This window comes from Carcharodon carcharias, chromosome 3, assembly GCF_017639515.1.
Source record: "Carcharodon carcharias isolate sCarCar2 chromosome 3, sCarCar2.pri, whole genome shotgun sequence".
NCBI classification, from domain to species: Eukaryota; Metazoa; Chordata; class Chondrichthyes; order Lamniformes; family Lamnidae; genus Carcharodon; species Carcharodon carcharias.
The window spans coordinates 185,923,013-185,945,589 of NC_054469.1; the positions used below are offsets into that span (position 1 = coordinate 185,923,013).

The following is a 22,577-nucleotide window of genomic DNA, read 5'->3' on the forward strand; positions in this document are numbered from 1 at the left end:
CAGATGATTCAAAACAGGTTCAGGAACAGGACAATGGGCAAAATTTTGCCGTTGGCGTGCAGGGACGGGCTCCACATGCTGACGCGTAAAATGACTAGCGATGACATCGGGCACGTGTCCTGACGTCACCGCACACCATCGCGATATTTCGGAAGGTGGGCGCTATGAGTTCTGAGGCATGACTGCCATTAATTAATGGGCCAGTTAAGGCCCTTGAGGCAGTGACTAACAGCGATTTTTCGCAGCCCATGCAATTTTCAGTCTGCTATTGAGGCCACAGTTTTAAACACTCATCCATTGGCAGGATAAGAGGGGTGAGTGGGCTCGATGCGAGTTATTAGTACTTTAGTTTTGAAATTTACTGCTACTTGCTTGTGTGAACAGGACAACTTCAATTTGCTTCAGAGTTGCTTTGACAGAAAGAACAGGCTTCAGTTCAGGCGTCTGGAGCAGTCATAACACTTGGGGCCTTCCAAGTATCAGACAGCCTTCCCTTATCCTGGGAATGGGAATTGTGGTCTCCACTGGAGGCACCTGCTCTGAGGAGGAAGAAAGGGCCAGAAGGGGGATGAGACCAGGAGTCCATATTCAGCTTCCAGGGGAGCCACCTGTGGGAGGAGAGGCGCAGGCACAAGGCGCGCAGGACCAACAGGAAGTCCAAGGCAGAGGGGACCACGTAAGATGCCACTATCCTGCTGCCAGGGTTTACAGGTGGGGAAGCAGCTACTTCAATATATCTGAGGTGCAGTACCTAAGGAGGCTCCGACTCTCAAGGGAGACAGTGACCTCCATCTGTCAGATGATTGGCCCTGAGATCAGCTCGACCTGTGTGGGTGAACACCCCATGCCAGAGGCACTGAAGGTCACGGTTGCCTTCAACCTCTTTGCCTCCCGTTCTTTCCAAGGGTCGGTGGGTTTGTGGAGTCTCCCAATCAGCTGTCCACAGTTGTGTCAAGCTGGTGACAGACGCTCTGTTCAGGCGTGCACTGACTTTCATTCATTGCCGCTGGGAAGAGGCCAGCCAGGCTGAGCTAGCCAGAGGCTTTGCAGTGATTGCTGGGTTCCTCTGCATCCAGGGTGCTATAGACTGCACACGTGGCCATCAAGGCAACAGCGGGTGAGTCCGGTGCCTTCGTCAACAGGAAGGGCTTCCACTCCATGAACGTGCAGATAGTGTTTGATCACAGGATGCTGATTCTACAAGTCTATGCAAGGACCCAGGCAGCTCCCACGACGGTTACATCCTGAGACACTCCCAGGTGCTGGGGCTCTTCAGTGCTCCAGCCTGGCTGGATGGATGGCTGCTGGGTGACAAGGGTTATCCCCTCAGAAGGTGGCTCATGGCGCCTCTCTGCCATCCAAGAGCAGAGGCTGAGCAGCGGTACTATAGGAGCCATGCCTCCACAAGGGCATTGGTAGAGAGAACCATCAGTCTTCTCAAGATGTGCTTCCAATGCCTGGACCGTTCAGGGGGCGCACTGCAATACCCCCCAGATCGTGTGTCGCTGATAGTGGTTGCATGCTGCGCTCTCCACAAACTGGCACTGGAAAGTGGGGACACAGTGGAGGGAAATTTTGTTAACGCAGCTGCTCTGGCAGCAGCCGAGCCCAGCAGTGAGTCCAAGGACTCTTGAAATGTAGCTTTCTCAAGCATGAGTGAGGACATTTAGATTTTTGAGCACAGTCAGGAGAACGCTGAAGGGATAGATGCCAACCTGGGCAACATCCAGGGAGGCAGGGACACCCGGGAGGCTTTGATCCAATGCTCCTTCAGCTAGCCCACCAAAGATGAACCTCCAACACATGCCAGGGCTGCAGGCTCCATATTCAATATCTGAGAGCAACATTTGCCTGGGTAGGAACATTAACTGTGTGACCCGTCAATAAAGCTCAATGACAAACAAGTCACTCATAACATCATGGGTTCCTGTCCACCTGCATAACTAATGAAACACCCAGAGGCTTGTTGAGAACAACACATTTAATGATTGCCAACTTGCATACAGAAATCAAATGCATTATCCCTAGGACCAGAGGGAAAACTGGTCAGTTTGCGGAGAACACAGAAGGAAACAGCAGCTGCAGAAAAAGGCCTTAAAAATCTGGAGGGTGTAATATGTTTAAAAGTAGCCCAGCCATTCCTTTTTAAATCCACGAATACAGAAACTTGGTCTGCTGGTAATAAAAACTACAAGTGACTAACTTCACCACCTGCTAAATATTAATCTCTGAGGGATTCCCACAATCATCCTAATATATAACTCCAACTATTAAAACCACCCTTCAGGAGTGGAAACACCTTTTTCAACAGACCAGCAACTGCTTTTTCTACGACATAACAAACACGTGAACTATGAACTATTCTTTTGTTTACAACTTGCAAAAGTGCACTATCCTCTTGAACTGTAGCTTTCTCAAGTGTGAGTGAGGGCATTTAGATTTTTGAGGTGAATGCTTGAATAAATAATCCTCCTTATTTACACCCACATCTGAGCACGAGCTTCCACCCGCTCATTGAGAGGGAGATTGTGAAACACTGGGCTGAGATATGAAAAATGAAACCTCCAAGAGAAAAGTTTAGGTGCAAGTCTTCCAGGAACAATTTGTAAAAATAATTGTTCGTTAGCAACGAGGGAGTGACTTTTGTTATTTTTCATGGTACGAAGAACAATAATAAATGCAGTTCATTAGAAGACTGCTTTTTATTAATTCATACTGTACGTGTAAGATACGCCATTTTGTTTGTTTATGTTCTGCTATGTCCCATTGGAGTATCAATCCAACACGTGGGAGTGTCTGTAACATCAGAGAACCCAGTATACAACAAGAGATCTTACTATTAGGATCTACGCTCATACCATGCTTAACTAGACTTTTGAGCAGTAAAGCTAGTTTGTAATGGATGTATGGTTGTAGGAGAGACTGGTGATGCTATCACATGCAGAGCAAAAAAATTTGTAACAAACTCACACTCAATACGTTTTGCAAGAGCATACGTAGATCTTAAACCTCCCTGAGAAGATTGTTTTAATCTGCCTCTGATTTTTTTCCCCTTCCTCAACTCCTTGGCCTTTTCCTTTCAGCTTTCTCAACTCATTTGTTTCCCTCACCTGCTGCTGTTAAACATTTTCTCACAAATAAGTGTGCTTGGATTACCTGGGAATCTCCCACAATCAATCAATTTCCAAGGACCTAGACACTGTTGCTGGCAATCCAGGAGAAAAGTAATTCTGTTCACACCTCCTGTAAAGAAAACAGATAGCTCTCGGTAGGAAACAGAGAACATGGCATTAGCTCAGCGATGTAGTTCATAACAACATCATCAATGAAAATACAATGATTAGGCAGACACTGCCTAATGCAATAATGAACTATACAGACTTAAAGATGGCCACCCCTCCCAATTCTCTCCCAGAACAGATGATTGCTGTTGATGGCCTGGAAGAAAAAGTACATCTGCAATCTGTTTGATGTCTACTTGCCTCTTGATAGCCTGAACTGTCAATTCCTGTCCCACATTATCCCACCTGCACTTTGTATCATCAGTTTGAGCCACTCCCACTAGGACATCTGCCATAGCTTGCACTGGTGCCACCACCCTTATGTCTGCTGGAGAGGTGGTTCACCACTGTTCCTGTGAAGGTAAAGTATCAGAACAGAGGCTGTGACAAAGATATCCACTTTTCCTGCCAAAGGCAGCCTCACTTCATTATTGTCATGAGCAGATCAACCTATACCTGGTGAAGAGGCCTAGTGTTGAGCAAGATGCAAAAGAGTGCAACAAAGATAGATTTCCAGGTTATGCATATTGGTACCCTGCAAATCTAATAAAGAATACAAATAACAGTCATTGATAACAATGCTTTGTTGAATGTGCCAAATCAATAAGTAAATGTTATAACATACATATATATCCAACAAAGGGTTGACAATCATACCAGTTAGAGAATCAGCTGTATTCAGGTGAAACCAAATGACCTGCACTGGCCACTCATACTGGTCCCAATAATCTGACATTTTCCCTTCTATGCCATAACCCGAATCACATTTAAAATCTCTTATCCTACTATTCTTACACTGAGTAGTATGTGGCACTGGGAGTAATCTGAACGAAGTGGCCTGCTCCTGTTACCATGCACAGTGGTATTAAGGAATTTGGGGCAAAGGCAGGTATCACAGTATTTTTACGGCGCAGGAGGAGGCCATTCGGCCCATCAAGTCTGCACTAGCTCTCTGAAAGAGCATTCCTCCTAGTCCCACTCCCCTCCCTTATCCCTTAAAGTAAATGGAGTTAGGTTGCAGACCGTTCACCAAATAGAATAGGCTCTAAATAGTTTACTCCTGTTCCTATTAACTTCAAGTTCTTGCTCATCAATCCAATCTTCTAATTGCTCAAACTCCCTTTGTCAAGACATCAATTCTATTGCTTTCCAGGTCATTGATGCAACACAGTTGTTCACCTTCCTCTACAAATGTTTTTGTATCCTTTCCCTGATACCTATCCTCACACCTGGGAGTCAATACATCTCTGTCGAGACATTTCTTTATTCCCCTGACAATGGAACATGGGCTAGAAAATTCAAAGCCAAACTTTCACAATGTATCCTATAACACACAATCCAATATGAACATATGAGACAGCATGGAATTTCAGTCATTGTCAGATTGAATTAAGTTCTGACACTAATACCAGACACCTTCCCTGTGGACTCTCACCATCCAGCCAATACACTGAATTAATTATGTTGCATTCTAGTGCACGTTCTTCTTTTTATATCTTCATTGTCAAATTCAAAATATTTTTACAAATATATAAAGTAAATGTTACATCACGGCCCAGCGTTTCACCACAACGGAGAGGCTGTCATAGCAAAAAACAGCAGAACAGCCTGAAAATCACACAAGTCCCACTCCAAACGTAGTGCTTCCCGTTTTTGAAGAGGCGGGGGTGGGAGCAGGGCATGTTTCACCCATGCACATTTTACGGAGGCAGCTGGCCATTTAAATTATCAGCTGCCTTCACTGAAGTCTGATTTTGGTAGCCTTAAACCTGAAGCCCAAAGTGTACAGATTAAATCTTGAAAGAGCAAGTCTGACCTTCATGGATTCGTTTGGATAGCCTTTACAGAGGTAAGGTTCACCCTTGGATCTGGTCACGCGACACTTTTGGGGAAGGTAAGTTGCCCTTTGGAATTGTTAAAGGTAGACATAAATGTGCATAAACTCATTACTGTCAAGCTCATTAGAACGGTCAACAGACATATTAAAAACCAACTGTCAGAAGCACTTGTCAAAAGTGCCATGAGGACCTGTCAAAGCATTTAAAAGTCCTGCCCTATAAATCTGTGAGAAAAATGTCTGGAATATTGAAAAAAAATTATGGCTTGCAATTTCACTGTTTATTGACATAAGCCTGAGGGCTTCCGTTATGGGATCAGTGCTGCTTGACTGATTTCATAACATCCATTATCATAGTGGGGTTTCAGTTTGATTGACAGCTACAAGTAGTTATAAAATCTTTGATGTACGACTATGAATTCCAATGCTTGTTGTTTTATGGGATTGTACACTTGAATTAAATGTTTGTTGTTATAAGGCTTTATTTAGCTGAAGGAATGCAAGTTTGGTAAATCAGTTATGAATGAGTGTTTTTTTCATTATAATGAAGTCTGCATTTGACATTTAGGGCTTCATGTTATCTCATCTCTGCATGGGCCCTGATGTCTGCCAATCTTAGAAACGGTGTGAGTTGGCATGGTTGGTAAAAAGGCAAAGGGTCATGCATGGAGGCATGGGTTGACATTAGTTGGCACTGAGCTTGCAAAAGCACTGTAGACGGCCATGGGGATGGATGGAGGGGCATAAGGGCTATTAAGGGCCATGGGGTGGGTGGAGAGGCATTGGATGGCATGGGGGCATGAGGAGCCATGGTTCATGAATGCCGGATCCCTCAGGTAGGCCTTCTGCCCAGCCCCGCCTCCACACCCGGTCACCCACCCAGACTTCTAGTCCAGCCTACCCCACCCCACCCCCAACCAAAAATCCAGTATCTGGGCAGCAATTTTTAAAGGTTGGGTTCATGAAGCCAGGAATCTTCCTGTCTCTGCGCATTCAACCCAGCAACAAAAATCTGGGCCTAATAGTGCATGATTATGTGATGCAGCACTAAACGTGCAGAGGTTAGGGTATATCTACATTTGAATGCTCTAGATGTTCAATCCTAGCAGGTGACAGTAATGGAACTCAACTGAAAGATCAGAAATATTTAATCTACACAAATGTCTTCAGGCACTAAATGGCCAAAGAGAAAACCCATATAATCTTAAGAGCAACGTGTTCAGGGTGCTGGGAGATTGAAATCCCTGTTTGTTGGGAATTTAGAAATGTAATTTTGGCTCTGTTCACAGGATTTAATCGAGCATCTTCCTCTCAGTAACATTTGATACAGTAACTGGAGCCTATAAAATCATTTTTTACTGATGAAGCAGTGTTCAGATGTGCTGATGGGGAAACTCAGACCTGTTTTGGAAAGACTTGCATACAACAGGTTGTCTGTCCTAATACAGAGACGGCAGCTCCTACCTGTATTTTTTTTATCCCAATACCATTTCAATGCTTTTTTTCACCTTGCCTCTCACTGGTTCATCCCACCTCTTGCATACTGTTCCTGCTTTTGTTTACCATTCAGGTGAAGGCCAGAGTTGCATAATTCCAATGCTCCTCACTACTGGTGAAGTCATCTCCAATAAATCCAAGGACTGTGCACCCATCTCACCTCTCAGGCAATGCTTAACTCTGGTCTACAATGCAATTCAGAATGGAAAGAAAGAAGGGAGCAAGAGAAGGTAACGAAGAAAGGAAACAAGGAAGAAAGGGTGAAAGCCAAAGCAGTCAGTTGGAAACCAAGACAAATCGCATGAACCATTAGAATTTTACATTTCCATAACTGAAAACCATATTCAAAATTACCTTTAAATTTAAGAGAAAGACAGCGGGTAATACTTGTTTTAAATACCAACAGCTTGGCATTGTAGTACCGTTTTAATACTCAAGACACAATGCATTTGTATGCTGCTACAATTTTTTACTACTATTTGTTCACAATTACATAGTCACAAAAAAACGTTACAACCATCTGTAATCAGGTAAACCTACAATGAAGGTACAATTACGTAACAAAAGATTGTAATAAATTCTTAAAATCATTAACTATTAAGAATAATCTTGTCTAATTTTCCTGGGTTCTGAAACCAGTGTCAGTAAAATAAATGTATTACAATACAAAAAGCAGCAGCTCTATTGGTTCACAACTTAGGTACAGAATAACAGAGGTGAGACAGAAAACCCGAGATCACGTGTTTTAAAAATTGCCTGCAAACAATTAGAGAAGAAATCTCCACTGCAACTCAAGACTGTCAATGAATTGTTCCAAATATTTTGATTATGAGTCACACAATTTACCCAGCCTAATGCATGGCAGGGTCTATATAGTTCAAGACACCAGCAGAGGGAGTTTCTGATCAGGCATAAACACACTGAACTCAAACTGCATGTTACCCATTTTATACCTGTTTCTGATAAGGATGGGAGTGGATGGGATGACAAATCAAAGTCACTTTCCTTTGGGTCAACAAAAAGTGCATGATTAGATGATGTATTACCAAGGTGGGCAAGTGAAGTTGAGAACTCAACTTGATCATGGTGCTCAGAGGACAATGACAAGAACACATGAATCTTCAAACCAACAACTGTCATGAGATCAGTGAAACCAACTTGCATCAAAGCTATACTGAAGTAGATTGCAGGGAGTCAGTGCAGGCAGTGGCGGTTGCGTGTAACACAAATGGGTCACACAGGAAGGAAATTGGTGTTAGCTGTGGCTCTACAGTACCTGAGTTGTAAAATTGTAACTGAACACACAGAAAATGAATAGTCCATTTGGTCCAAAAGCTTGTACTTGCACAGCTCTCTGAACGACAGAACAATTCACTACCACTAACAGTTTCCTATTGCAGCTCATAAGTTCTCTGCCTGTTACAGAATAGGTGCAAATGGATCTGTAAACCGTTTAAATGTTGAAGATAAAAAATTATTTGAGCAATAGCACAACAGGACTTTTATTTTAAAACTCACATTATTTCAGATATAGTAGTTACTACATTCGCCCAGAGGTCAAATACTGTTCATAATCTGTTGAGCCCTGCCACTGTAACATTCCTGACAGCCTTAAACCCAACTGCTACTTCATTAAGCAGAAATATTCTAGGTCCTACACAAATATAGGTCCTCTCAAACTTGAAACAATATGTTTTGAATAATTTCCCCGTTTTTAATTATCCTAATCATGGTGCTAAATTAGTAGACTTCAGTGGGACTGTAACTATACCTCAGAGGCCCTGGTGCCAAGTAAGAGGAAAGTCAGCCAAGCTTTCTTGTCCTGATCAAAGTCCAGTGATTCCTGATGGAAAGTGAACCTATTTGAGCATTGGGCAAGTACATGATCAGGCAGTGATTTTCAATTGATGATTTATAATGTGAAAATATTTTAAGTTTACTTAAAAATTTCAAGCAAGGGATATTTTGCTCATTGTAAACATTTTTCTCTTTCATCTAACCAGCTATCTTCAATTAATACACACAATCCCCTTTTTGCTGGAATGCATTAACTGAACACATTTGTGCAAATCTGCTGCTCTGCTATTTGAAGCTCTTCCCCTGGTCATTTTAATTGGATGTTGGATCAGAATTTTCTACTGCTTGACATTTTCTAGCATCATTCTACAACAGTGGCTTGAAGCTTCTTCTAACGCTGGTATTTTTTTAAAAAACAAAACTTTCTGAAAATTGCAGGGAGAACCAGGCAGTGACAACATCCTGGATAGACCCACTCCAGACTGAACAGATTCAGATTTAAATCAAAAGTTCATTTGTTAAAACAAGCAAGGAAAATTGAGTCAGGTGTTCTTCATTTAATATTTTAAAAGTCACCATTCAATGTCGATCTTCATGTTGCTGTGGAGACCCAGAAGTTGGGTCACTCTCATGTGAACCATAGACTGTGGCCTGAAATAATCTGGAGAGGAACTCCACCTCAAAACAACAAGGGGTGCAACTTCAGAAAGGAAGAGGAATCAATATAGAGCTTCCCGATTCCTACAGACAATGTTGCAGACCATGGAATCTATTTTCCCAGCTTAATTGTGTCTTCCCAATATTTGGCAGCTCAGAAGTGGCTTTCACACCCCTCCAGAACATTTCCCATCACATTTGGCAACTCAGAGTGACTAATGTCAAAAATCTCCATGGCAGGATGAAAATCGACAGTTCAAAATAAAAGCACCAATATTTATGATGAGACTGCTATTTACTTCTATAAAAAGGGTAGACGGTGGTATGCTGAAAAAAATCCCCATCAATACAAGAGAAATATTCCAATAGTGTAGGCTGCAGCATTTTGATTGTCAAGTTTTAAGTCTGCCAGATTCAAGTGATGTGTCACATAGTTTTAATGACAGCAGGGTTCGATATCTGCATGAACGATGTCTTGTGTCATGTATCTGGAACAGTTTTCAGTAGATTTTGGTTAAGATTCCTTGTCGTCTCCAACCTCATCTTCTGTTAGACAGCACATCGTCAACTTCTGAGTTTGCAAAGAAGAGATATCTGGGGGAAAAAAAGTGTCAATCAAGCTGCTTTTAATAGCGGGGTTTGAACTCCATGCTAGAAACATATTAAGTTACTAAATATACTAGCTTTGCAGTGCATAACAGGCTTATAGTAAGTCAGCAGACGATCTTTCATCAGGCAAGCTTTTATTTTCCACTGACTTGAACAAGTGTCATGATTTTTTAATTTCAAACCAAGTAGAAGGGACAGTGGGGCTACAAAACCAGTCTTCAAAAAGCATTTGAACCATCATTTCATGAATTTTCATGAGGAAGAAGGACCGGGAGTGGTGAAAATCAGCTATGAGGCTGACACAGACCAATTTCATCTCCACTATCTTTGCACTATAGGTACATTAGAAAATAATAAAAATAAAATTGTAACTATTTTCACTTGGGAAAAAGCAGCCTCCCACTTGCAATTATGTGCATCAAGTTCATATCTGAGCAACACAAAGACAAAACATCAATAACGAGTGATAAGAGAGAATGTGGCTTGGTTAAACACAAGGTTTACATACAGGATCAATCCTGCAAATATCTGCAGCATCAAATCTACAGAAGCAGCTTTAACTACCTCGCACACTTTGTTAACCCACAGCACAAAGGCTGCTCCTTCAACTAACTTAGTTGCAATTCAATCACAATAACTGAAGAAAAAGAATTCCGATTGGCTGCATCACCACTAAGCCTAATGGTACATAGCTGGATGTAATTCAGGATACCTATATAATACATGAACAATTGATGGTAACAACCGATTAGACCTTACAATCAGAGCTCAGCCAATGATTAACAGAAATGACAGCAAAATGATGGTATTAGCTCAAACTGAATAAATAGCAACAATGAATTTGAACAACAATAACTTACATTTACAGACTGCATTTAATGTAACAAAAACATCCCAAGGTGCGAAACATTAACAACATTTAACACAGAGCTATATAATGAAATATTATGCTATGTGACTGTAAAGAATCTTTTTTTATTTTTCTTGGATTGTGGCTTTAAAAACTACCATGGCTACAGCTGAAAGACGTGTTCACTAGAACAGGATGAGGAATATTTACAATGTTGCTATCCTGGAACATAGGGTACCATAAGAACAGGATGGTGCTAGAAGAGTTCTGGACTAGGGAAAACTGCCTGACAACAGCATTTTAATTAGCTCCTGACCAGGTGACCAGGGTTGTGTGTGGTGACAGTACAGGGAAAACAGCTCCTAGTCTGCAAAGAGGGAAGACCTGAAATCTCTCTCTCCAGTGTTTGTAAGATTCCAGCAATTCTGCCATAATAGCTATCTGGCTATCCCTCATCTCTGTAACCTGCTTTCTCCGAAAACCCCTGTCAAGAGGAAAAGGAGAAAACCACCAGTAGAGACATTGAAAATCACCTTTTTCAACCAATGAACCACAGACTGAAAGTGCTGGGAGACTACCTCATGTCATCAACAACAAACTGCAAGGAATTTGGAAAACATCAACCAAAATCATCCCATCTAATCCTGTATTTCTGGATTGGTGCTATTGAACTGTTTTACCTCACCTTTAACATCTATGTTTTGTGCGTGAATGCATGTATATAGGGGTTTAAGAAGGTGTAGAGTTTAAGTTATAGAGTTAAAAGTTAGCAGTTCATATTTCTTTCTTTTGCCCCTAGTTAAAGGCAATTTGGTCAATAATCAGTTATTTACTTAATAAAAAACAAAAACAGAATTACCTGGAAAAACTCAGCGGGTCTGGCAGCATCGGTGGAGAAGAAAAGAGTTGACGTTTCGAGTCCTCATGACCCTTCAACAGAACTGAGTGAACATAAGGAGAGGGGTGAAATATAAGCTGGTTTAAGGTGGTGGTGGTGGGTGGGGGGCGGGGGGTGATGGGGGGAGAGAAATGGGGGGGCGGTGTGGTTGTAGGGACAAGAAAGCCGTGATAGGAGCAGATAATCAAAAGATGTCACAGACAAAAGAACACAGAGGTGTAGAAGGTGGTGATATTATCTAAACGAATGTGCTAATTAAGAATGGATGGCAGGGCACTCAAGGTACAGCTCTAGTGGGGGTGGGGTGGATAGACTAGCAGGGTGTAAAAGATTTAAAAATAATGGAAATAGGTGGGAAAAGAAAAATCTATATAAATTATTGGAAAAAACAAAAGGAAGGGGGAAGAAACAGAAAGGGGGTGGGGTTGGAGGAGGGAGTTCAAGATCTAAAGTTGTTGAATTCAATATTCAGTCCGGAAGGCTGTAAAGTGCCTAGTCGGAAGATGAGGTGCTGTTCCTCCAGTTTGCGTTGGGCTTCACTGGAACAATGCAGCAAGCCAAGGACAGACATGTAGGCAAGAGAGCAGGGTGGAGTGTTAAAATGGCAAGCGACAGGGAGGTTTGGGTCATTCTTGCGGACAGACCGCAGGTGTTCTGCAAAGCGGTCACCCAGTTTACGTTTGGTCTCTCCAATGTAGAGGAAACTGCATTGGGAGCAACGAATGCAGTAGACTAAGTTGGGAGAAATGCAAGTGAAATGCTGCTTTACTTGAAAGGAATGTTTGGGCCCTTGGACAGTGAGGAGAGAGGAAGTGAAGGGACAGGTGTTGCATCTTTTGTGTGGGCATGGGGGGGTGCCATAGGTGGGGGTTGAGGAGTGGACCAGGGTGTCCCGGAGGCAATGATCCCTATGGAATGCCGCCGGGGGGGGGTGAAGGGAAGATGTGTTTGGTGGTGACATCATGCTGGAGTTGGCGGAAATGGCGGAGGATGATCCTTTGAATGCGGAGGCTGGTGGGGTGATAAGTGAGGACAAGAGGGACCCTATCATGTTTCTGGAAGAGAGGAGAAGGCATAAGGGCGGATGCGCGGGAGATGGGCCGGACACAGTTGAGGGCCCTGTCAACGATCGTGGGTGGAAAACCTTGGTTAAGGAAGAAGGAGGACATGTCAGAGGAACTGTTTTTGAATGTAGCATCATCAGAACAGATGCGACGGAGGCAAAGGAACTGAGAGAATAGGATGGAGTCCTTACAGGAAGCGGGGTGTGAGAAGCTGTAGTCGAGGTAGCTGTGGGCGTCAGTAGGCTTGTAATGGATATTGGTGGACAGTCTATCACCAGAGATTGAGACAGAGAGCTCAAGGAAGGGAAGGGAAGTGTCAGAGATGGACCATGGGAAAATGATGGAGGGGTGAAGATTGGAAGCAAAATTAATAAATTTTTCCAAGTCCCGACGAGAGCATGAAGCAGCACCGAAGTAATCATCGATGTACCGGAGAAAGAGTTGTGGAAGGGGGCCAGAGTAGGACTGGAACAAAGAATGTTCCACATACCCTATAAAGAGACAGGCATAGCTGGGTATTTCACCCCTCTCCTTATATTCACTCAGTTCTGTTGAAGGGTCATGAGGACTCAAAACGTCAACTCTTTTCTTCTCTGCCGATGCTGCCAGACCTGCTGAGTTTTTCCAGGTAATTCTGTTTTGTTTTGGATTTCCAGCATCCGCAATTTTTTGTTTTTATATTTACTTAATAATATTACAAACCTGGTGCTTGTATTCTGTTAACCTAAATTAAACAGTTAGGTAGAATCGGGGCAATCTGGCAGTTTGGTCAAACTTTTCACATCTGCCACAGCTCGGGGAAGAGTGGGCTTGATATTACAGCACACTATGCCCAGAGAGTTGTGACATGACCAAAAACTTATTCAAGAGGTAGGTTTTAAGAAGTATCTTAAGAGGAAAAAGGTAGAGGTGGAGGGGTTTAGGGAGGGAATTCCAGATATTAGGGTTTAGGCAGCTGAAGGCATGGGTGACAAGGTGAAGCAATGAAATTTGGAGGTGTACAAGAGATCAGAATCGGTGGAGCACCAAGATCTCGGGATTGTAGAGCTGTAAATAGTGAGAGGTGAGGCAGAAAAGGGATTTGAAATCAAGGATGAAAATTTTAGAATCAAGGTGTTGTTGTTGCTGAGAAGGTGTTACCCCTGTCTAGAACCAAAAGGTCATGGTTTCATTATAAGGACTGTTTAGGGTGGTGATGAGAAGAAATTTCTTGACCAAAAGGGTTATGAATCTTATGATTCTTCACTCCAGAGGACTTCAATGAGTATATTCAAAACTGATTAATACAGTTTTGGACATTAATCAAGAGATGAGGGCGGGGAGTTGGCTCAGTTGGCTAGATGGCTAATGTGCAGATTGGATTTACACCAATAGCACAGGATTCATCCTATTTCTGGCTGAAGTAGACTCAGGGCCTACCGCCCTACCCTACCCCATAGTAAAAATTCATGGCACTTTGCCGTGGTTCGATGAATAGTCACCAACAAAAGAGAAAAGGAGAAGACGAAGACGAATCGAGAGATATGGAGATAGGGTGGGACGTGTAGCTGAGGTAGAAGGTCAACCATGATCTTATTGAATGGCAAAGCAGACTCAAAGGGCCTTCCTGCTTCTATTTCTTATGTCCTTATGGATGACAACAGATGAGCTTGTACTATATTGGGAAACTGAAGGATTTACCTGTGGCTACTTCCTTCCTCAGTACAGAAAATTAGTAACTATCCACTACTAAACATTTCACACGCACAAACAAGCACGTTACTTTAAAACAGCAATTACATATTAAAACTCAGATTCATCGCCAGTGCCAATAACCTGAGTTCAACAGTAATGATGCACAAATCCCAGTAAATTTAGCGATACGAATCCTCACAAAGATTCCATTTGCCCCATTACCCAAATATGCCAGATTCTCCCAATCAGGCTACATGGTAGTAATGCGATAGTCTATAAAGCACAATAGACACAAGGACGAGAAGCTGTAAGTATCTGTGCAACTTACGTAATAATTTTTTAAGGCTCTTGGGTCGCTTCTCAGAGGGGAGATATACACAGAAAAAGTAGACTGGAGCTCCTGAGAGTGCAACTGCAATCCCAATTAGGGAGTTAATGGTGTCGCTGTAGAGGGGCATCACCACGAGGAACAAGCTGCACAGGCAGTAGACAATCGGAAAAAATAAGCTGAGCTGGAAAAAAATTGCAAATGATAAAATCACAAAATGATAGCTAATAAGTTTTATAGAGATGCATGTTATGCATTATGTATATCACATATCTACTAAGTAGTGCCTTGTGCTAGTCTTTTTCACTTTGCGCTCCTTTTGCAGAAAAAAGGGCTTTCACTAATTTCCCCCATGCCACTCTTCACATCAATTTCACAAGGTGCTTTCAGTTTAAATGATCAATGCATTGGAAAATTGCTCATTGCTCATGTCACTTCTCTATTTAAGAAAGGTGAAAGAAACTAGAGAATTGTAGATCAGTTATCCTAACATCTGTTGTCGGGGAATTATTAGAGTCTGTAATTAAGGAGAAGGTGACTAAACATCTTCAAGATTTTCAGCTGATCAGAGAGGGCCAGCATGGACTTGTAAAGGATGGTCATACCTGACAAAGCTAATTGAGTTTTTTGAAGAGATGACTAAAGTAGTGGACAGGGGATTATCTATAGATATTATTTACATGGACTTAGAAGGCATTTGATAAAGCCCCTCAAGAGCCCCTCATTAGCTAAAATTGAAGCTCATGGGATAGAAGGCAAATTAGTGACTTGGTTAAGAAATTAGCCAAGCAACAGGAAACAAAGTAGGGATAATGGGCAGGTACTCTAATTCACAGGATGTGTCTAGTGGTGTCCAACAAGGATCAGTGTTGGGGCCTCAACTGTTCACAGTATTCATTAATGACTTAGACTATGGGATAGAAAACCACATATTCAAGTTTGCTAATGACACAATTAATGACATTGTAAGCAGTATAGATGGAAGGATAAAAAAAAAGATTGATGTTAAAAACAGATTGGTGATAAATGGATTGCAATGTAGGCAAATGTGAGATTATTCATTTTGGACCTAAAATGATAGAACAGAATACTTTCCAAACAGAACGATAAACTAGAAACAATGGAAATCCAAAGAGACTTGGAGATCCAGGCACACAGATCATTAAAATGTCATGGAAGGGCACAGAAAATAATCAAAAATGCTAACAGAATGCTGTTTTTTATATCTGGAGGATCAGAATACAAGGGAGTAGAAGTTATGTTTCGGTTATACAAAATGCTGGTTAGACCACACCTGGAATCCTGGGAGCAGTTCTGGATATCACACCTTAAGAAGGATGTATTGGCCTTAGAGGGGTCATAGCATAGATTCACCTAGATCCCATGGGTTAAGTTACAAGGACAGATTAAACAAACTAGTGAGGCATTCCATGAAATTTAGAAGGCTAAGAGGTGATTTAATCAAAGTTTTCAAGGTATTAAGAGGAAGAGATAAAATAGATAGAGAGAAACTATATCCACTAGTTGGGGAATCTAGGACTATGGGCCATGACCTAAAAATTAGAGCCAAGCCTTTCAGGAGTGAAGGTAAGGAACACTTCTACACACCAAGGGTGATGGATGTTTGGAACTCTTTCTCAAACAACCACTGATGCTAAGTCAATTGTTAACTTTAAATCTGAGATTAATCGATTTTTGTTAACCAAAGCTATTGAAGTATATCTGGCAAAGGCAGGAATATGGAGTTAGATCAAAGATCAGCCATGATCTTATTGAATATCGGAACAGGCTTATGGGACCAAATGCCCTACTCCTGTTCCTATACTCCAATAAGCAAAGACTAACCAACACAAAGTTACAAAATGACTCTGTTAGAGGTTCTCCTAGAAATTGCTGCCTACCAAGGTGGTGGAAGCGGAGACAATTAAATGATTTCGAAAGGAGACTGGATGGGCACTTGAGGGAAATAATCTTGCAGGGCTACTGGGAGAGAAGAGGGGGATGGGATTGGCTCAACAGAGTCAGCATTGACACAATGGGCCAAATGGCATCCTTCTGTGCTGTACTGAGATTTTAGTAAGAACTTACTGTGCCTCATGTCCTCAAGACACCACGAAAGAATGTCATGAATGCAACTGCCATTTTTACACCGCAAGATCCCACAAACAGTAAAGTAGGTGCATGACCAGTTATCCTGTTTTTGTTATTGATAATTGAATGAGAACAGTTAGCCAGGACACTCTTCTGAAAATAATATCATGGGATTGTTTCCATCATTAAGGCGGATGGTGCCTCGTTTTAATTTGCATCCAAAACATAGCATGTCCAACAAAGCAGAGGTCCTACAGTACTACAGTACAGTGAGACTGTGTGTTCAAGTCTTTATTGAGACCTAAACCTTCTGACTAAAAAGCAGATGTGTTTCCCACAGATCCAAACTCTCACTTATCAATGACAATGCCCACTTAAAATGATCCCTTAGATTAAATTCAAATAAGATGGGCACTGAATGAATTTAGAGCCTGGCTATTTTAAGTTTACTTCCTGTGAAGTCACTGTCTGAAATTTTATGTTTGGAATGCACAGACTAGGCAAACATACAATCATACAAATCAGCTAGTGTCCTAGGCTTCTCCAGCAACATTCCAGGATATATCCTGTCCCACCAGCAGCAGAAATGCACCAGAGAGGGGGCACAGTGATGTATTAATCGGGTGTGGGTTGGGAAGGTGAACAGCCTTGGGAATCCTCCATATTGACTCCATGCAACAAGAGGAGATAGTTCCACAAACATCCCCATCCTCTATGGTGGCAGGCCGCAACTTGTAAGTCCAAATGACAGGGTTGAAGCAATTGCAACCACCTTCAGCCATAAGTGTCAAGTTGATGATCCTTCTCAGCATTTTCCCCAAGATACTCATCATCAGAAGTGCCAGTCTGTACTGAAGACCTATACTGAAGAACTAGACAAACTGTTACAAAATTGCCAAAACACTGCATCAATAACCTTCCCTCTATCATAAGATCAGAAGGATTGCTGTGCCCAGCTGCATTTGCAATTCTCAGGTAATGAAGTAGCTCATTCCCACTTGCAGCAATCCCTGGACAACATTCATGTTTTGACTGATAAGTAACAATTTGCACACAAATTGGCAAAGGTATCCTGGATGGTGAGTTCAGGACAGTTTTAAGAATATGTTCTGGAATGAACCAGAGAACAGGCTATTTTTTAGACCGGGTAATGTATGATGAGACATGATTAACTAATGACCTCCTAATGAAGAATTCTCTACGTAAGAAAGATCATAACATGACAGAATTTCGCATTCAGTTTGAATGAGAGAAATTTGGGTCTGAAGTGGACTGGGAAAACCGGTTAAAAGATAAGACTGCGGAGAAGCAGTGGGTAGACATTTAACGAGATATTTCATAACACTCAACAAAGATATATTTATTGAGAAATAAAGATTCTACAAGAAGAGTATACCATCTGTCGCTAACTAAGGAAGTTAAGGATGGTACCAAATTTAAAGACATGAAATGCTCCAAAGCTTAGTGGTAGCTCAGAAGAATGGGAACACTTTAGAAACCAAAGGATGACTTAAAAAAAACAAGGAGGGAGAAACTGGAGTACAAGAGAAAATAGCAAAAAACATTAAAAGTCAGTAAAAAGCTTCTATGAAGAAGAAAACAGGAGCTAAAATGGGCATTGGTTCCTTGGTGTGAGAGACTGGGTGATTAATAATGGGAAACAAGGAAATGGCAGAAGCTTTGAACAAGTATTTTTTCATAGTGGAAAACACAAAGTATCCCAAGACAACTAGAAAAGATTGGGACATAAGGGAGAGAGGAATTTAGAACAATCATGATCACTAGAGAAAGTGAATTAGGAAAACTAATGGGGCTAAAGGCTGACAGGTATCCTGGACCTGATGGCCTGCATGCTAGAATCTTAAAAGAAGTGGTTGTAGAGATAGTGGATGCATTAGGTGCAATCTTCCAAAATTCCCTAGATTCTGGAAAGGTGCAAATATAACACCACTATTCAAGAAAAGAGGGAGACAATGAGCCAGTTACCTCACAGGGAAAATGCAGAATCCATTATTAAGGAAGCAGTAGCAGGACATTTAGAAAATCATCATATAATTGGGCAGAGTCAACATGGTTTGGTGAAAGGGAAATTGTGTTTGACAAATTTAGAGTTTTTGAGGATGTTACAAGCAGGGTGAATAAAGGGATACCAGAAGTACTGTATTGGGATACCAAAGACATTTGATAAAGGTGCTGCATAAAAGGTAATACAAAATAAGAGCTCATGGTGTTGGGGGTGATATATTAGCATGGATGCAAGATTGGCCTAAATAACAGGGAGGGGGAGATTTGGGATAAATGGATCATTTTCAACTTGGCAAATTGTAACTAATGGAGTGCCACAGGGATCTGTGCTGGGGGACTCAACTGTTTATGATCTATATTAATGACTTGATAAAGGGACTGACTATATTGTAGCCAAATCTGCTGATGATACAAAGATATGTAGGAGAGCAAGTTGTGTACAGAATACAAAGAGTCTGCAAAGTGATATAGATAAGTTAAGTGAGTGGACAAGGGTTTGACAGAGACAGTATAATGTGGGAAAATGTGAGATTCTCTACTTTGGCAGGAAGAATAGAAAAGCAGAATACTATTTAAATGGAGAGAGACTGCAGAATGATGCAGTATAGAAGAATCTGCGTGCCTTGTACATGAGTCACAACAAATTAGCATGCAGATAATCAGAAAGGCAAATGGAATGTTGACCTCTATTGCAAGAGGGATGCAGTATAAAAGGAGGGAAGTCTTGCTGCAACTGTGCACAGCATTGGTGAGACTGCACCTAGAGTAGTGTATACAGATTTGGTCTACTTCCTTAAGGAGAGATATACTTGCTTTGGAAGTGGTTCAGAGAAGGTTCACTAAGCTGATTCTTGAGATGAAGGGCTTATGAGGAAAGGTCAATCACATTAGGCCTATACTCATTGGAGTTTAAAAGAATGAAGGGTGGTTTTATTGAAACATATAAAATTCTGAGGGGACTAAGATGCTGAGAGGATGTTTTCCCTCTTGGGGGAATCTAGAACCGGGGGCACAGTTTAAAAATAAGGGATCTCCCATTTAAGATAGAGATGAGGAGGAATTTCTTCTGAGGGTCGTTTGTCTTTGGAATCCTCTTCCAGAGAGCAGTGGAGGCTGGCTCATTGAATATAGTCAAGGCTGAGTTAGATAGATTTTTCATCCACAAGGGAATCAAGAGTTGTGCACTGGGGGCAAGGGATAGGGAGCACAGCAAGTGGAGTTGAGGCCACAATCAGATTAGCCATGGCCTTATTGAATGGGGGAGCAAGCTCGATGGGCCAAATGGCCTACTCCTGCTCCTATTTCTTATGATCTTAAGTGTAAGGCAATGACCAACTCCATCCAATGCTAGTGAGGCTAACTACCTTTCCTCAATACTCAATCACATTGTCATAATGGAGTTCCCCACCATCAAAATCCTGAGGCCAACACTGTCCAGAATCATAAATGCTACAGTGACTAAAGCCTGTTGGAGGCTGGGTATTCTTTGGTGAGTAGCTCACCTCCTGAATCCACAAAGCCTCTCCAACACTTACAAGATTTATCAAGGATGTAATACTCTCTATTTGTGTGGACTTGACATTAAGTGGCAAACAGACTATCTCCTGACAATATACAATGCAACACTGGCAGTATCTGGGAACAGACCCTCACTTGGCCAGTTACAATTTAGCATATTTAGTCATATTTGGGAACAAAACTTCTTCCTGCAGATACAATGTAATACAGGTAATATTTGGAACACGCTTTCTTCCGTGCAATTATTGCAATTACAATGAAATATTGATAGTACCTCGGAGTAAATCTGGCCAATTATGATGTAACATCGGTGGCACCCTGGAACAGCTCTCTGCCACTTCCCTGCACAAAGCTTTTCCCATAGTGTCCAAAACAGAGAGAGTTCTGACGAAAGGTCAGCAACCTGAAACATTAACTCTGAATCTCTCCCCACAGATACTGTCAGGCCAGCTGAGTGTTTTCAGCATTTTCCATTTTCATTTCATATTTCCAGCATCCACAGTATTTTGATTTTATAAGAGATTTTTATGAGCAAATGCCATTTTAACTAATGTTCTTACCTTTACAGGTCGTGGCAGATCTGGGAACTTCCATCTCAAGTAAATCTGGCTGGCAACTGACAGGCCAATGAACAGCCAATAGTTAAAACTGAAGTAGTTAATGAGGTTATAAATATCTTCTACGCAGAGATAGATTAAAGCCATCCCTCCCTGAATAACAAAAAAAATCACGATAGTCAATATAAAGACAACAAACAGGGAGTAAAGACCATGTCAGTTAGTGTTCTACAGTTTATATCGCGAAGTATTTTTGATAATCTGCTGATTATCAGATTTGTGTACTGTTCTTTGTTTGTTAGCTGGCTTGTTAGCACATAACTTGCTATATGAAAACCTTTAATAAACATGCAGATTACCTTTGCATAACTGGAATCATCATTTGGAAGTTAAAATAATGGATAGCCAGAAGTGTGCCAATATTTTCAGGGGTGCATGGGAGTGTGTCAATTTTGCAAAGGGTCACCAGGAATGCCTAAATGTTTCCATATATTCCCCATACACAAACAGTGAAAACCATGGCAGAGTGTGCATTTGTAATCCTCCTTCTAGTGAGTTTTCAACAACAGGGCAAGAAGAAAGTGCTCAATAGCGGCCCAACTCCATCCCAGAGAGAAGGAAGATCCATCAGGCTGCAATTCATCAAAGACTGTATACAGTGCAACAGCTGATCAGAGTGTGACACAGACAGAAGTTTGGAGCATATCACATTGCTCAGTCAGATAAAGGGTTGGGAGAAAATGGGAAGAAAAAATGTATCATCATGGGTGGAGTGAGGGCATCACCACAGTGTGCCTCCGCTACCAGGATTGCAGATTAAACCTAAACTTTAACTTGCTAAAAGCTTCAGATCCACATTATATCAGATAGCCATTGATGCTACTGCCCCCACACCCAACACCACCTGTCACTGCCCAGGAACAAATACAAAGCAGATGCCAGAAATATGAATCTCCATAATTTTTATTTGCTCTCTCTCTAATGCCAAGTTAATGTTCTTAATGGGTCTACAAGATTGGGGGAGTCAGGTACACTTGGCACACACAAGGCATTAGTCAGAGGAACAGTGGCATGAGAATGGTGAACAGATGGTAAGGAAGAGGGTGGAACAAAGAGCGAGAGAAAAAGACAGAAAGCCTTATGGCCAAGTCTCATGAAGGCAATCAGAATGACTGCACTTTATTAAACACCAAGGGCTGGATTTTTGCTCGAGGCAGGGAATGCCTGACTCGGCAGAGCCGCCTCGATAGAACGGGCCCAGATATGTAATTTTCACTCCAGATAGATGGGGCTGGATCGAGTCAGGTCCACTGATTCTGGCTACTACCGAGGCAGGCTGGTTTGAAGGTCCAGTCACTTTAAAAGCTGTTAGGCCCTCTAGTCCTCGCACCCTTCACCCGCTCCCCTTGCCCCTTCAGTGACTCACTCACCGAATATGCACTGGATACAGAACCTATAGCCATATAATAACAATCTTGAAATGCTGAGGAGAAAAAACACACTTATTCAGAATCTGCTTTCAATAAACTGCTGTTCTTACAACCCTATAAACTGTCAGACAGAGCCCTTTATAGTATCAGTAACAACAACTTTTCATCACTTCACATCTCCTATCTTATCCAGATAAACAGACAAAGAAGAACAAAGAAGAACAAGACAAAGAAAGAACAACTTATTATAATTTCATAAAGATATCAATGAAAGCAAGCACTCAACTTACACCTGTCGGAACAGAACGCCAGCGAGTTAATCTATTTGAGTCTTGAAGCTCAGTCAAGCATTCATAATGAGGCCATCTGGCAATTATATAAACAGAAACAAATGGCCAGACATCGGTTTCTCCAAATAGGCTTGGCTCAGCTCCAAGACACTCAGCAGCAGTTCTGTTTACACA

At 41.8% G+C, this 22,577-nt stretch overlaps 1 protein-coding gene across 6 annotated transcripts in view; it reads right to left on the bottom strand.

Annotated features, from left to right (window-relative positions):
• Positions 1 to 7,002: 7,002 nt before the first annotated feature.
• Positions 7,003 to 22,577, bottom strand: part of si:dkeyp-120h9.1 (uncharacterized protein LOC566469 homolog) — a 102,948-nt gene continuing 87,373 nt past the window's right edge. For all 6 annotated transcript variants that reach the window (XM_041184307.1, XM_041184311.1, XM_041184305.1 and 3 more), the window contains 3 exons: positions 20,687 to 20,836; positions 14,493 to 14,676; positions 7,003 to 9,663 (listed from right to left, as the gene is read on the bottom strand). In XM_041184307.1, the coding sequence (XP_041040241.1) occupies positions 9,584 to 9,663; positions 14,493 to 14,676; positions 20,687 to 20,836 (414 nt within the window). In that variant the 3' untranslated portion in view covers positions 7,003 to 9,583. The remainder of the gene's footprint in view (positions 9,664 to 14,492; positions 14,677 to 20,686; positions 20,837 to 22,577) is intronic.